Source organism: Primulina tabacum, chromosome 16 (assembly GCF_025594145.1).
Source record: "Primulina tabacum isolate GXHZ01 chromosome 16, ASM2559414v2, whole genome shotgun sequence".
In the NCBI taxonomy this organism is placed as follows: Eukaryota; Viridiplantae; Streptophyta; class Magnoliopsida; order Lamiales; family Gesneriaceae; genus Primulina; species Primulina tabacum.
The window spans coordinates 5,358,377-5,373,851 of NC_134565.1; the positions used below are offsets into that span (position 1 = coordinate 5,358,377).

The 15,475-nt window shown below is 43.7% G+C and overlaps 1 protein-coding gene across 1 annotated transcript; it reads left to right on the forward strand.

The window, feature by feature from the left end:
* Positions 1-2,178: 2,178 nt before the first annotated feature.
* Positions 2,179-3,205, forward strand: LOC142528300 (uncharacterized). The gene is made up of 3 exons (XM_075633343.1): positions 2,179-2,379; positions 2,458-2,835; positions 2,987-3,205. Exons 1-3 carry the CDS (start codon positions 2,179-2,181, stop codon positions 3,203-3,205), a joined length of 798 nt encoding a protein of 265 aa, XP_075489458.1.
* The last annotated feature ends 12,270 nt before the right edge of the window (positions 3,206-15,475 follow it).

The following is a 15,475-nucleotide window of genomic DNA, read 5'->3' on the forward strand; positions in this document are numbered from 1 at the left end:
ACTTCAGTACTGTGCTCCTATCGACGCAGGCTACAACTGGACGTAAGTTTTGTTACGTTTTGATATGTTTTGAAATTATGATATTGTCAGAATCGGATATGATTCATATATGATGTTCTTGATATATTAGACATCGTAGAATCGAAGTCAGATTGAGAAACAGATTGATTATGAAATTGTTATTATTTTTCAGAATATATCGATTGATATTGAACAGATTTGGATTGTTTATTGATTACAAATTGTATTGGATATGGGTTATAGATTGTAATTGATATATGTTGATGTGGTATTGACGGGGATGTCAAGATCGTTCCGTTATGCCGTTGATTTTGAGTTGGATCCAGATGGATCAGATTGGTATTGATTTGAGCAGTATATTGATATGATATTATTGATATTGTCATAGCCAGATTGAGGGATTAACAGACTTTGAATTCCAGACTTGAACGTTGTCAGAACTTCAACGAAAGAAAGGTATAAGTCAATGTGGTATTGGGAGATCGACTCAAGTAGGATATACTTGAGTTTCATAAATCACATACTTATTGATATTATATGCATTGATTTGATTTGATATGCTTGTTCTATTGATTTATAGAAAGTACGCATTAGAGGAGTATTAGACGAGTGATCTTGTGACAGAAGTGTCTGATAGTAGTGGGATCGCCACGGACACATTGCACAATGTCACAAGATAGTGAATTGGCGATAGTGCCAAAGTCTGTGACGGATAGGTCAAGACACTGGGTGTTTGGTTATATCGACGTGGATAGAATTGAAGTTTCTTCTATTACTGTTGGTCGATATAGGAATGCCAACATCTGGAAACCGGGATCCCTAGACTAGGATTGAGTCTAGTCTGAGCCGTAGAGTCACGAGTATGATTTACGATTTCATATTAATTATGTTTCAGATTTGATACATGTTACTGATATTTATTACATGCGTTTACATTGTTTATATGATTGCATGTTTCATTGATTTATACTGGGATTTTATTCTCACCGGAATTATCCGGCTGTTGTCATGTTTGTATGTGTGTATGACAACAGGTGGGACTGGATCAGGGTCGAGGAGATGACGAGAGATCATGATTAGAGTGGAGACCACGGACTTTGATGTTGCTGTAGATAGGGTTTGAACACTTGATGGCTAGTTGTTAAACCTTAGTTGAATGATTGTATATATAGTACAAGACTTGTACTTTAATACTGATATGTATATTAGATTGAATCCCATTACGTTCCGCATTTAAAAAAAAATAAAATTTAGACCCTGTTTATTATAATTGATTAAATTGTCCTAATAATGAGTAAGAGTATGATTAGCGTCCGGGTCCCCACACTGGTCGACTCGGCCCAGAGATGGTTCGAAGGGCTGGCACCTCAGAGCATTCATTCTTTTGAAGACTTTCAAAAAATATTCTTGCATCAGTTCAGTAGCAGCAAGAAATACAAGAAGACTGCCTTCAGTCTGTTTGAAGTAAGGCAGAGCCAAGATGAAACTCTAAGAGCCTACATCAAGCGATTTAATCGAGTAGCTTTGGAGGTCCCTGCATGTGCTCCAGAGACAAAAGTTACAGCTTTTATGCAAGGATTGTGGGAGGGAGATTTCTTTCGATCCCTGACCAAAAAGTTGCCCGGGAACTTCGAAGATCTCTTGTCCCGGGCAGAGCAATACATCAATATGGAAGAGGCGCAGAACCAGAAAAGGGAAGCCTTGAAAAGAGCCAGAGGAGACCGGGTTGTCAGACCCGAGGAGAGAGCTCACCAGAAAAGTGGTCCAGGGCATTTCTCCCACGTCTCTTTGAGAATTGTTCGAGATCGGTAAATCCAAGAATGTAGCTCGAATATGATTCCTCGCCCAAATCCAGCAGCACCACCATCAAGATCAGAAAAGAAAGGGTTCTGCACCCTTCACAAAGAATGTTTTCACAATACCAATGAGTGCCGAACACTAAGAAAGGAGTCTGGTAGGCGTCTTTTGCAAGAATCTCATCCCCCCCGAGATAGGTCTAGACAACCACCTTGGTTGTCTCGACGTCCCGGACCTAATATTCCCCGAAAAACAGCAGATAGCCCGAGTGGAAGTAGGAGAGAGGAAGGAAGTTCCCGGGAAGAAAAAAGTAGACAGCCGGAGAAAAGAAACGCCTCCCCAAGTCGAGGGGTAATAAAAATGATCTCAGGAGGATCTACAGATGGTGATTCCAACCAAGCACGAAAAGCAAGAAGTAGGAGGGAGTGCCTGGAAGTTGATGGGAGGGGGATGAATGAGCCAGTTATAAGCTTTGGTCCAGAAGACCTAAGGGGAGTCAGTCTACCCCATAATGATGCTCTTGTTATCCAAGCCCGGATGACTAATTACGATATATTAAGAGTATTTGTTGATAATGACAGCTCTGTCAATGTCATCTTCAAAGAAGCACTGGTTCAGATGAATTTGCACTAGTATCAGTTAGAGGCGGTTGAGACTGCCCTGTTTGGCTTCGCTGGTCATGCCGTATACCATGAAGGGGAAATAACCTTGCCACTGACCCTGGGAACTGGGGATTTGAGGAAGACTGTCATGACAATCTTTACATTGGTGGATGCCCCGTCCTCATATAACATCATCCTTGGGAGGCCGGCTATGAATGAGATGAGAGCCGTGGCCTCCACTTATCATCAAAAAATTAAATTTCCAGTACGAGGGCAAGTCGGGGAAGTCAAGGGAGACCATCCCTCTTCGCGGAAGTGTTATGGGGAGACTTTCCGAGTGGATCAGAAGAAGGCAAGGAGAGAAGACAAGGGGAAGGTAGTGAATCGAGTGGAGGAGGTGGTCGAGGAAAGGAAAGTACATTTTGTTGCAGAAGAAGAGCTAAGAAGCGTTGGAGATTGAGCCAGGAAAGCATATCTGGGTGGTCCGGGATCTTGAAGTTTCCATCTGGGTAAGACTCTTGAATTGTTTAAAAGCTAACGTTAATGTTTTCGCCTGGTCTCAACAGGAACTACCCGGGATCTCGCCACGAGTGGCTGAGCATAAATTAAATATCCTCCAGGGATCCCGGCCTGTGAAGCAGAAAAAGAGGGATTTTGGCCCGGAAAAAGATAAAGTCATTGATGAACAGGTGGGAGAGCTGCTACGAACCGGCCACATTCGGGAGGTTCAATTCCCCACTTGGCTCTCGAATGTGGTTCTTGTTCCAAAAGCTACTGGAAAATAGAGGATGTGTGTAGATTTCCGGGACCTAAATAAAGCCTGCCCCAAGGACTGTTACCCACTCCCCCAGATTGATCAACTGGTGGACTCAACGTCCGGGTGCGAGTTATTAAGCTTTCTGGATGCTTATCAAGGGTACCACCAAATCCCTTTAGCTCATGAAGATCAAGATAAAGCCAGTTTTATCACTTCCGGGGGCACTTTCTGCTACGTAGTTATGCCCTTTGGATTGAAGAATGCTGGGGCCACATATCAACGCTTGATGAATCACGTTTTTCAGAAGCAGATAGATAGGAACGTTGAAGTGTATGTGGATGATATCCTGATCAAGACCAGGGAAGTCTCATGCTTCATTGATGATCTGACCGAGACCTTCACAACTTTGAAACAGTATGGAATAAAGCTCAACCCGGCAAAATATATGTTTGGGGTCAGGAGTGGAAAACTCTTGGGTTTCCTGGTAACTGATCGGGGAATTGAAGTAAACCCAGAAAAGATCAAAGCAATAGTTGACATGCCCTTCCCCCGCTCCGTCCGGGAAGTACAAAAATTGACCGGGAGAATTGCGGCCCTGTCACGTTTTATATCCCGGTACGCCCATCGAAGTTATCCATTTTTTCAGGTTTTGAGAAAAGCACAAAAATTTGGCTGAGATGAGAAATGTGAGCAAGCTTTCCAAGACTTGAAGAAGCATTTGGCCGAGTTGCCTGTTTTGGTGAAACCAGAGCCCGGGGAAAAACTGTGGATTTATTTATCTGCTACTGATCACGCTGTTAGTTCCGTACTTATCAGGGAGGAAGAAACTGACCAAAAACCAGTGTATTATGTCAGTCATGCCCTCAGAGGAGCCGAGTTAAATTACAGCGAAGTGGAAAAAATAGCCCTGGCCCTAGTGGTCACTGCCCGGAAGCTTATACCTTATTTCCTCTCACATCCGATTGTAGTTCTCATGAACTCTCCACTCGGGAGAATCATGACACACGCTGAAGTATCAGGCAGGATGGTCAAATGGACAATAGAGCTCGGGGAATATGACATTGAATATAAACCTCGAGTTGCTATAAAAGCTCAGGCCATGACGGATTTCCTGATAGAAATGATTCAACCGGAAGAAGAGGAAGTGTGGAGAGTCTTCATCGATGGGGCATCAAATTTGTCGGGGTGTGGAGTTGGGGTGGTTTTAATTGCCCCATCAGAAGAAAAAATCAAGTTGGCTCTAAGAATCGATTCCAGGGTCACCAACAACGAAGCTGAGTATGAAGCCGTTCTGGCAAGGTTACAAGCTGCCCAGGAAGTCGGTGCTTCCCGGGTCATTATTTACTCTGATTTTCAACTGGTCACCCAGCAAATAAAAGGGACGTATGAAACCAAGAATGAAAAAATGATCAAATATCTAGGGCTCATCACGGCCCGGACAGCCTCTCTAACCGACTGGAGTATTGAACAGATTCCTAGAGAAGAGAATGAGGAGGCTGATATCTTAGCCAAATTAGCTGCCTCTATGTCGGACACGAGCACCCGAGAAGTCATGTGTTTTACCCGGTTAGTCCTTTCTGTTGATGAGGAAGTACCACAGACTCGGAAAAGCTCGTGGATGACTCCTCTAATTGAATATATGGTCCTTGCCAAGCTCCCGGAAGATAGAGCTCGAGCCCTGAAAGTAAAAAAACAAGCGCCCAAGTTTGTCCTTTTAAATGATTTTTTGTACAGACGATCATATCAGGGCCCTTTGCTCAAATGCTTATCAGAAGATGAAGTAGAATATGTCCTCCGAGAAATACACGAAGGGTGCTGTGGTGAACATCTCGGTGGAACTGCCCTGTGTCGAAAAGCTATATTAGCTGGATTTTGGTGGCCCCGGATGATTCAAGATGCTGCCCGACTTGTTCAGAAATGCAAGGGCTGCCAGTACCACTCTAATTTTCATCATCGCCCAGCTGCCGGAATGCAACCCATCTCAGCATCATGTCCCTTTGATCAATGGGGATTGGATATCGTGGGCCCATTCCCAAGAGCCCGGGCACAGAAAAAGTTCCTTTTGGTGGCTGTAGATTATTTCTCTAAGTGGGTGGAGGCCGAGCCATTAGCCAAAATTACTGAGGAAGAGGTCATGAAATTTCTCTGGAAAAATATTGTTTGCAGATATGGCATCCCAAGAAAATTGATTTCAGACAATGGAAGGCAATTCCAGGGAAAAAAGATCACATGTTGGTGTCAAGAAATGAAGATCACTCAATCCTTCACCTCATTGGCCTACCCCCAAACCAATGGCCAAACTGAGGTAACCAACAGGATCATTGTGCAAGCACTGAAGGCCCGGCTTCATGGAAAAGGAAAGGACTGGGTAGAGGAGTTACCGAGTATATTGTGGGCATATCAAACTACACCCCGAACAACTACCCAGGAAACTCCATACATCTTAGTCTATGATTCAGAAGCAGTCTTACCTGTGGAGATCGGACAATCTTTCACTCGGATAGAATCTTATCCAAGCAACAATGATCAGACCCGGGCCATTGAGCTTGATTTGGTTGAAGAAAAACAAACCGGGCAGCCATTCGAATGGAAGCTTATCGTAGCCGGGTAATGAAATCCTATAACAAGCATGTTCGATCGCGAGATTTTCAGGTTGGAGACCTAGTCATGAAAAAAGAAAAGCCAGTGGGTGACGTGGGAAAATTAAAAGCATGGTGGGAAGGACCCTTCAAAGTAATTCAGAGAGTAAGCTCGGGGGCGGCTTATTATCTAGAAGACTCTCAGGGACATACCCTTAAAAGACCCTGGAATGCATTTCATTTGAAGAATATTATGTTTAAAGCTTTTGTATCTGTTGCATATGCATCAAATAAAGAAATTGTTCAAGGAAGTATCTCCTAAGTCCAGGGACCCGTACCGTGGCCCGGGGACCCGCACCCCGGTCATTTATTAAGTCCAGGGACCCGTACCCTGGCCTGGGGACCCGGACCCCTGTCATTTATTAAGTCCAAGGACCCATACCCTGGCCCGGGGACCTGTACCCTGGCCCGGGGACCCGCACCCCGGTCATTTATTAAGCCCAGGGACCGCACCCTGGCCCGGAGACCCGCACCCCGGTCATCTCCTAAGTCCGGGGATCCGTACCTTGGCCCGGGGATCCTCACCCCAGTTATTTACTAAGGCCCGGGGACCCGTACCCCGGTTATTTACCAAGATTGATTATTTCTTAAAAGATTATACCCCGATTCTTAATATGCTTGGTGAAGGTTGGTTAAAACCTATAAGGATATTCGAAAAAAGTCTGCAACACTTAGAAATATTTTAAAACAGTTATCAGATGCGAGAAAGGAAAGGCAAAATATTTTCATTAATACTGAGAAAATTTACAAGGTGCCTGGAAGCCCGGGAATGGAAAAAAAAAACAAGGCGGAAAAAGAAATCATAATCTACTTTGGGGGCCTCCTCCTCCTCCTCTTCTTCCGGGAGAGAAGCTGCAGCTTTTTCCAAATCAGGGAAGTCTTCCCGATCAGAGGGAACCGGACCTGCCTCCTGGAACTTCTCGAGACACTTATTGAAGCCCAGGTCAAAATAGACGAAGGCCTTATCAGCCACCATCTTTTTGAATTCCCGAGTACTTCAGGAATTTCGCCATGTCCTCCTCCCGGGAAATTTTTGCCTGCTCTAGAGCAGCCTGCGCCTCCTCAGCTCGAAACTCGGGAGGACTCCGCATCTGCCCTGGCTGCCTGTATCTCTAACCGGGCAACTTCTAATTGGGCATCAAAGGTTTTCTGAGCCTCGGCCAGTTCTGCTCGGGCCAGGTCCATTTGTTGTTTCCAGCCAGCCTTCTCCCGGGCAAGAACATGATCGTGGAGCTCATTCAGCCGACCTACCTCCTCTTGGAGTTTGGCATGCGTCTCCCGGGCAGAGGTGGCTTGTACGTTGGCTCTTTTGGCAGCCTGAGCCACTCGCTCAAAGGCTGACATAAGCATTTGCAAGCACTGTAAATACGAAGAGTTAGAAAAATTAATACATAATTAAATAATGGAACAAGTAAAGGGAACTTACAGAAAAGGACCGGGCCACTCCTTCGCATAACATCTCATTGGGGTGGAGTCCTTGGAGATGCACCACTTCCTCAGGGCGCAAAAGACCCCGGATCATCTTGACCAAATCCGAACTGATGTCATCCCCAAAGATATTGGGGAGGACCCAGGATTTCCCACCCTGGGGACTAGTAGACGAACCGGCGAGAGGAGGAGGCCGGACAATCTCTTCAGTCTCATACTCCACGACCACCATTTCAATAGTCGGCTCTGTCTCGGCTTTCCTCTTGCGGTGATTCAGAGGTGCCGGGTCCTCCTCAACGACCGGGGAGGTGGCCTTTTCCTGGGTAGAAGTAGCCTCCTCTTGGACCTCGACCTCCGCCCGGATCCGGCTCTCCTCTAGTGCCCGGGCCTCAGCCTCTGCCCGGATTCGGTGTTCTTCTTGCTCTTGGGTTTCCCGGGCCCTCTTTTCCGCCCAGGCTTGTTTTTGCTCGGCTTTCTTCTTGGCCGCCGCCTCCAGGAGACTTGCCCGGATCATCTCTTCTTCGGCTGCATCAAAGAAAAGTCAGAAACATAAAACAGAAGGGAAAAGTTTAAAAGCTAAGGAAAATAATTTACTGGCCAGTGACCCAGCCTGGCTAAATTCATCAATCATCTGGTCCACATGGTATTTAGGCCGGGGCTTGATCCCATAATTCACCATATTATCCCCCCCCCAATTAGCACTGAGGACATGAAAGATTGGCCCTCAATCGCGTCCCAAGCCTGGGTAAAAGGGGGAAGGAGTTTGTAGTCTTGAGGAAGCTCAAGTTGATATGGGAAGGGAGGATAGAAAACTCGTGTCGCATAGCTGGGAGACCCGGGAACTGCAAAAAGAAGAATTTGTTTTTCCATCCCTTCAGAGAGGAAGGGATGCATGTTAAAAAGCGGTATTTCATGTCGGCCATGAAAGAAAAGACCCCTTCATTAAAGCGACATGAATAGAAAAAATGAAAGCTAGTAGAATTAATTAATAGGTTTTTCATGCGAAATAGAATGAAGGTGGCTGCCATAATTCGAAAGGCATTAGGGTGGAGGTGATTGATCGGGAGCCCATAGAACCGGGCAATCCCTTCGAAAAAATGATGAATCGGGAATCGAAGCCCACTCTTGAGCTGTTCCACTAAGAAGGTTTGGAAGCCCGGGGGAGGGGTGTCCGGGTGGTCGCTAGGCTTAGGGATTAGTATTTTGTGGGTGGGAGGAATGGAGCCTAAGGACCTGATTTCTTCTAAATTACCCGGGCGAAGGGTAGAAGTCACAGTAGAGAACCACAAGGGCCCTGCTACCTTGTCTTTTCCCTTTCCAGAGATGCCAGTAGGACTGGAGAAAGAAGATTTGGATGGTTTTTTGGAAACAAGTCGGGAGAAAGGGATGGGGATAGCTACGGCAATATGAGCAGAAGTTTCAGAAGGAGTCGGGGAGTTATCCTCTGACTGACCCCAAACATTTTTTCCAGAAGTAGAGGATGTGGAGTTGAACATGGTAAAAAAAGGATAAAAGAGGAAGTGAGAGGCACTTACGAATTAAAGACGATAGTGGTGGCAGAGATCACCGGAAGTAGGACTTGCACGTCGGAAAGCTTGAGAGAGAAATTCGGCAGAGTTTGGCCACTGGTTCGAATTTTCAAATGATCTTTGAAAAACTAGTGAAGTGCTATATATAATGAGAGAAGTTAATCTACGTCGTTGATTTAAAATGAATCGAACGAATCAGATTGACATGAGAAATCGCGCGGGGTATCTGAAAAGACAAGCGCGAGATTCGAGGCGCCATGATATTTATCTTCTCGGAATTCGAAGAGTCTCTTACAGGCTTTTAATGCTAGGACTTACCTCATCATTGATAGGGTGACATCATCCCTATCATCTCGGGAAGACTAAAATACAAATTATTTTTCCTGACCGGGCACACAAGACTAATCGGGACAGCGAGTACGACTCTAGCCCGACTATTTAAGGAGGGAGTGATGATACCCCGGGATGTCCCGAGTCAGGGATAGTATCCGGGATGTCCCAGGCCATGAAGCCTAGCCATGGGTAGTGCCCGGGTCAGGAGTATAAATTATTCTCGGATCAATAAGACGACAATCTGAGTAGAAATCCGGATCTCAATCTGCCCGGGACGTTGGGAGTATGACTTCAGAATAAGCAGAGAGGCCAGTCGAAAGGCTGGGCCATTGGAACACCCAGACTTAAACCACCCGGGATAATGGATGCCCGGGCCCTCATGTAAATGCCCGTGAGGCACTTTACCCGGGCCATTTCGATAAGCGTGCCACATTTAATTACGCCGACAAAGTAGGGTGATGTGAATTCCCCGTACGAATAAATAGCAAACACGATTAAAATCGAATGCCCTCTATTCAATAACGATCAAGGATCGATGTGTTGTCCCGATCTTTTGAATCAAGTGTGTGTGTTGTGATTTTCACCTCTAAACTATGAAAAGTTTAGCAACAAATAATCACGGAATAAACAATCGAAAACTCGACGAACCTTCAAAGAACAAGTCGAAGACAATCCGCACAAACACGATCGACAAACGCCACAAAGTAAAACTTTGATAAGTTTGATTTTGATTTACAAAGCAAAGCCTTGAAAGAATTTGAGAGAAAACTCAAAAGTTTGTATAAACTCAAAATAATGACTAAAAAGTGTCCCCAATTTCGTGCAATATGTTTACATATAATCAAAGATACCAAATCTAGTTACCAAAATAATGCAAACTCTAAAATAGGAAAAATCTGCGCCGCGCGCATATGCACGCCCCAACTCGTGCATATGCGCGAAAGTCTCTGCCTATGTCGCGCATGTGCGCGCCACAACTCGCGCATATGCGCGCAAATCTCTGTTAAAATCTTCGGTGTCCAGTACCCCTCGCGCATATGCGCGCCCCTTGTCGGCGCATGTGCGCGCCTTTCCTTCGTGCATGTGCGCAAGATCTTCTGTCCAGATTTGCGCTCCGTTTTGCATGGATACTTGAATAATGTTCATATGATTCCTATGCATCACGAACCTTTCATCACTCTGTACTTCGCTTGTAAATCCGTCTTCGTAGCTCATAAGCCCATTCAATGCTTTTTTGAACCTCTTCAGACGTCCCCTCGTGATTGGTCCCTCCGGCAACTCTAAAGGGTCCCATGCTTTCCTTGGGGCTTGACCTTCCGTTTTCGCATCATCCTCCCCTTCTTGAAAAGGATTTGTCCTCAAATCTAGTTCGTCACCTACATCAAACAACGACAAGTCACTAACATTAAAAGTAGAACTCACGCTATACTCACCTGGTAGATCGAGTTTGTAGGCGTTGTCATTTATCCTTTCAAGGACTTGGAATGGTCCATCTCCCCTAGGTAGTAGTTTCGAGCGTCGCTTCTCAGGAAACCTTTCCTTCCTCAAGTGTAGCCACACCCAATCACCCTTCTCAAAGACCACCTTCTTCTTCCCCTTGTTGGCTTGTTTGGTGTATTGCTCATTCTTCTTCTCTATGTTGGCCTTGACTTTTTCATGCAAGCTCCTAACAAATTCAGCCTTCTTTTTGCCATCCATGTTTAACCTTTCACTCACAGGTAAAGATATCAAATCCAACGGAGTCAAATGATTAAAACCATATACAATTTCAAATGGCAAATAATTTGTAGTTGAATGCATGCTACGATTATACGCAAACTCAACAAATGGCAAACAATCTTCTCAATTCTTTAAGTTCTTTTTAAGTATAGCACGCAAAAGTGTTCTTAAAGTCCTATTAACAACTTCAGTTTGTCCATCCGTTTGAGGATGACAAGTGGTAGAAAACAACAATTTTGTGCCAAGTTTAGCCTATAACGTTTTCCAAAAGTAACTCAAGAATTTAACATCGCGATCAGAAACAATAGTCCTATGCATGTCATGCAACCTAACGACTTCTCTAAAGAACAAATCCGCAATGTTAGATGCATCATCAGTTTTGTGACAAGCAATGAAATATACCATCTTAGAAAATCTATCAGCAACAACAAATATTGAATCCCTCCCCTTCTTAGTCCTAGGCAACCCCAAAAAAAGTCCATAGAGATGTCAATCCAAGGCTCACTAGGAACAGGAAGTGGCGTATACAATCCATTCGGTTGTGTTCTAGACTTAGCTTGCATAGAAGTTATGCACTTATCACACACACGTTCAACATCACGTTTCATATGTGGCCAATAGAAATGTTCATGCAATGCTCCTAAAGTTTTGGCCACCCCAAAGTGCCCCATTAAACCACCCCCATGTGCCTCCCTAACAAGTAATTCACGAATTGATGACTTGGGAATGCACAATTTGTCTTCTTTAAACAAGAAACCATGATGCAAATAAAATTTGTCATGTGGATCATGCATACAAGTTTCAAACTCACTCTTAAAATCATCATCTAACACATATAACTCTTTTACATGCTCAAACCCCAAAAATTTTGACTCCAAGGTAGAGAGTAGTACGTACCTCCGTGATAGTGCATCGGCCACTACGTTTTCCTTACCTTGTTTGTATTTATGATGTAGGGGAATGTTTCAATGAATGCCACCCACTTGGCATGCCGCTTGTTCAACTTCTGCTGCCCCTTAAGGTGCTTAAGAGACTCATGATCCGTATGAATCACAAATTCCTTAGGCCTCAAGTAGTGCTGCCACGTCTCTAGAGTCCTCACAAGTGCGTAGAACTCCTTATCATACGTGGGATAGTTCAGGGCTGCTCCATTGAGCTTCTCGCTAAAGTACGCCACTGGCCGTCCTCCTTGCATCAAAACTCCGCCAATACCTACACCTGACGCATCACATTCAATTTCAAAAGTGTTAGAAAAATCAGGCAAAACAAGTAAAGGAGCATTAATTAATTTTTGCTTGATAATATTAAAGGACTTCTCTTGCTCCTCGCCCCAATGGAATGGAACGTTCTTCTTGATTACCGCCGTCATTGGTGCTGCCAATGTGCTAAAATCCTTTACAAACCTCCTATAGAAGCTTGCAAGTCCATGGAAACTTCGGACTTTGCCAACAGTAGTAGGCGATGGCCAATCTCGAATAGCACTTACCTTGTCTTCATCCACTTATATCCCCTGTGAGCTTACCACAAAACCAAGAAAAACAAGTTTGCTTGTACAAAAATCACATTTCTTTAAGTTAGCATATAGATTTTCAGCCCTTAGTGTGATTAGCACAAGTTTCAAGTGACCAACATGCTCATCCAAGTCTTTGCTATATACTAGGATATCATCAAAGTAAACAACAACAAATTTTCCTATGTATGCACGCAAGACATGGTTCATTAACCTCATAAAGGTGCTATGAGCGTTAGTTAAGCCAAAAGGCATGACCATCCACTCATATAACCCATACTTGGTTTTAAAAGCCGTTTTCCACTCATCACCTTCCCTCATCCTAATTTGGTGATAACCACTCTTCAAATCAATTTTGCTAAATATACAAGCACCATGCAATTCATCTAACATAGTTTCTAGCCTAGGTATGGGATGCCTATACTTGATGGTTATATTATTAATTGCCCAACAATCCACACACATACGCCATGAGCCATCTTTCTTAGGAACTAATAAAACAGGTACGGCACAAGGGGACATGGACTCACGCACAAAATCCCTATCTAACAATTCACTTACCTGCCGTTGAAGCTCCTTAGTCTCCTCCGGATTGCTTCTATAAGCTGGACGATTTGGCAATGCACTCCCGGGTACCAAATCAATTTGGTGTTCAATCCCCCTCAATGGTGGTAGTCCTTGAGGTAGTTCCTCCGGAAATATATCATCAAATTCCTGCAAAAGTGAAACAACAATGCTCGGAGGGACCCGGCTATATCACTTGTGTTTAGGAGGATCTTCTTATAAACAATTAACACAAGTGGTTCATGTGTGTGCAACAATTGTTTCAACTCACTTTTTTGGGCCATATATGATTTTTTCTTGGCCTCTTTCCTCTCATTTTCTTTTCCCTCAATTTCTTTCCTCTCATTTTTCTTTTGCATGGCTATCTCGCTCTTTTTATCACTCTTTTTTTCAGCCATTTCATTTTATTTTCAAAGGCCACCTCAATTTTTTGTTCACTCTTTATTTCGGCCTCATCTCTCTTTTTCTTTTTTAATTGGTCCTCCAACACTTGCTTTGGGGACAAAGAGAGCAATACAATGGATTCATTCTTCAACACAAATGAGTATTTATTTTTGAAACCATCATGTGTCACCCGCCTATCATATTGCCAAGGTCTACCCAACAAGATATGACATGCATGCATGGGTACCACATCATACAAGACCTCATCCACATACTTTCCAATAGAAAAAGACACCAAAACTTGTTTGTTCACCTTCACCTCCGCACAATCATTCAACCATTGAAGTCTATATGGTTGAGGATGCTTTAATGTAGGTAAACCCAATTTTTCGACCATCTCAACACTAGCCACATTAGTACAACTCCCCCCCATCTATGATTAAATTGCAAACCCTTTGATTCACAAAACACCTAGTATGGAACAAGTTCTCTCTTTGGTTAGTCTCCTCTTCCTTGACTTGGGCACCCATGATACGCCTAGTCACTAGTGCTTCACCTACAACCGCCTCATACCCCTCATCAGGATCCTCTAACGCAGGCATCTCATCATCATCACCCTCACTTTGAGACTCATATTCACCATACTCATTTAAAATCATCACCCTTTTATTAGGACATTCACTCAAAATATGCCCTAACCCTTGACACCTAAAACATTTAGTATCTCTAGATCGATGAGAAGGAGTTTCAGATTTACCTTGCACTCCTTGCTTAGGTGCCTCTTGCTTGGTCTCAAATTTGGGCTTGCTAACCACCTTTGTTCTCCTCACGTTTCACCACATTTGATCGCCATGAAGATGATGAACCCCCAGTTTGATTGGTGCGGCCAACTCCACGCCTTTTAAGTTGTTGCTCCAGTTTTATGGCCATTTGCACCATCTCGTCTAGATCCAAGTAGTGCCGAAGCTAAACTTGATCTTGGATTTTTCCTGTTCAAACCACAAAGAAACGTGCCATGGTCGCCTCATTATCTTCCTCAATATTGGCCCTAATCATGACTACTTCCATCTCCTTATAGTAGTCCTCAACACTCTTCACCCCTTGCCTTAAAGTTTGTAGCCTTTTGAACATCTCCCTATAGTAGTGGTTGGGCACAAACCTCTTCCTCATGACCCTCTTCATCGCATCCCAAGATTCAATGGGTCTCTCATTATACCTCCTCCTAGTGGTCACTAATTGATCCCACCAAATGAGAGCATAGTCTAAGAATTCAACAACCGCCAACCTAACCTTCTTTTGTTCGGAATAGTGGTGACACTCAAACACGAACTCTACCCTCTTTTCCCACTCTAAGTACGCCTCCGGGTCAGATTTCCCATGGAATGAAGGAATTTTCATCTTAATACTACCCATGTTACCATCTTCCCTATTCCCATCATATCTACCCCGCACGGCTTCTCTTTTTCCTCTCCCAAATCCTCTACTTCTTCCATTCCTACCCCAGTTCTCATTTTGACTCTCCTCGTCTTCTCCCAAATCATATTCCTCATCCTCTCTACCCAAATCCTTAGGTTTAGATTTACTCCCGTTAGTACTAACCTCAAATTTATCCAACCTCTCATGTAAGGGCTCTAATTCATTTCTCATCATCCTACTAAAATGCCCAAACAACGCCTCCATTTGAACCTTAGATAATCCTTGGTTCGAACTATCTCGTACCTCCCTCTCCATTTACTTTTAGAAATGTACATGCAAGAAAACGTTAGTAGAAAACAAAATAGTCCTCACCCAAATTCTCACAGTCACTCCAAAGAAAATTCACTCGTCTCTCCTTCCTTATTTTTTTTTTGCTCACAACAAATACTCACCGTTCACTCCAAAGAAAATTCACTCGCACTCAAGTAATGTCACTCAAATTCGAGAGTTCTCTCTAGGTGCTCAAGCTTTGTATTTGAGTATATCAAACAATCAAGTTTCAACCCGTGAACAAATGTGATCGACTCACTTGGACTGCGTAGACAAGCAATTTGAAGATAATTAATTTTTTTTTTGATTGTGAGAGGCAATTGAATATGACTCTATAAAGGAAATAAAACAAAATACCACAAAGATATAATAGGGAATTTTCGGATTTTTGGTACTTTTTTTTTCCTTCTAAAAATTCCGAAAATTCAAAGAAAAAAAAATAAGGC

Coding starts and splice junctions, on each gene's coding strand:
- LOC142528300 (XM_075633343.1), top strand. CDS start 2,179: ATGATCTCAGGAGGATCTACAGATGGTGATTCCAACCAAGCACGAAAA. Junction 2,380..2,457: donor CTAATTACGATATATTAAGA/GTATTTGTTGAT, acceptor CACTAGTATCAG/TTAGAGGCGGTTGAGACTGC. Junction 2,836..2,986: donor AGGTGGTCGAGGAAAGGAAA/GTACATTTTGTT, acceptor TGGTCTCAACAG/GAACTACCCGGGATCTCGCC.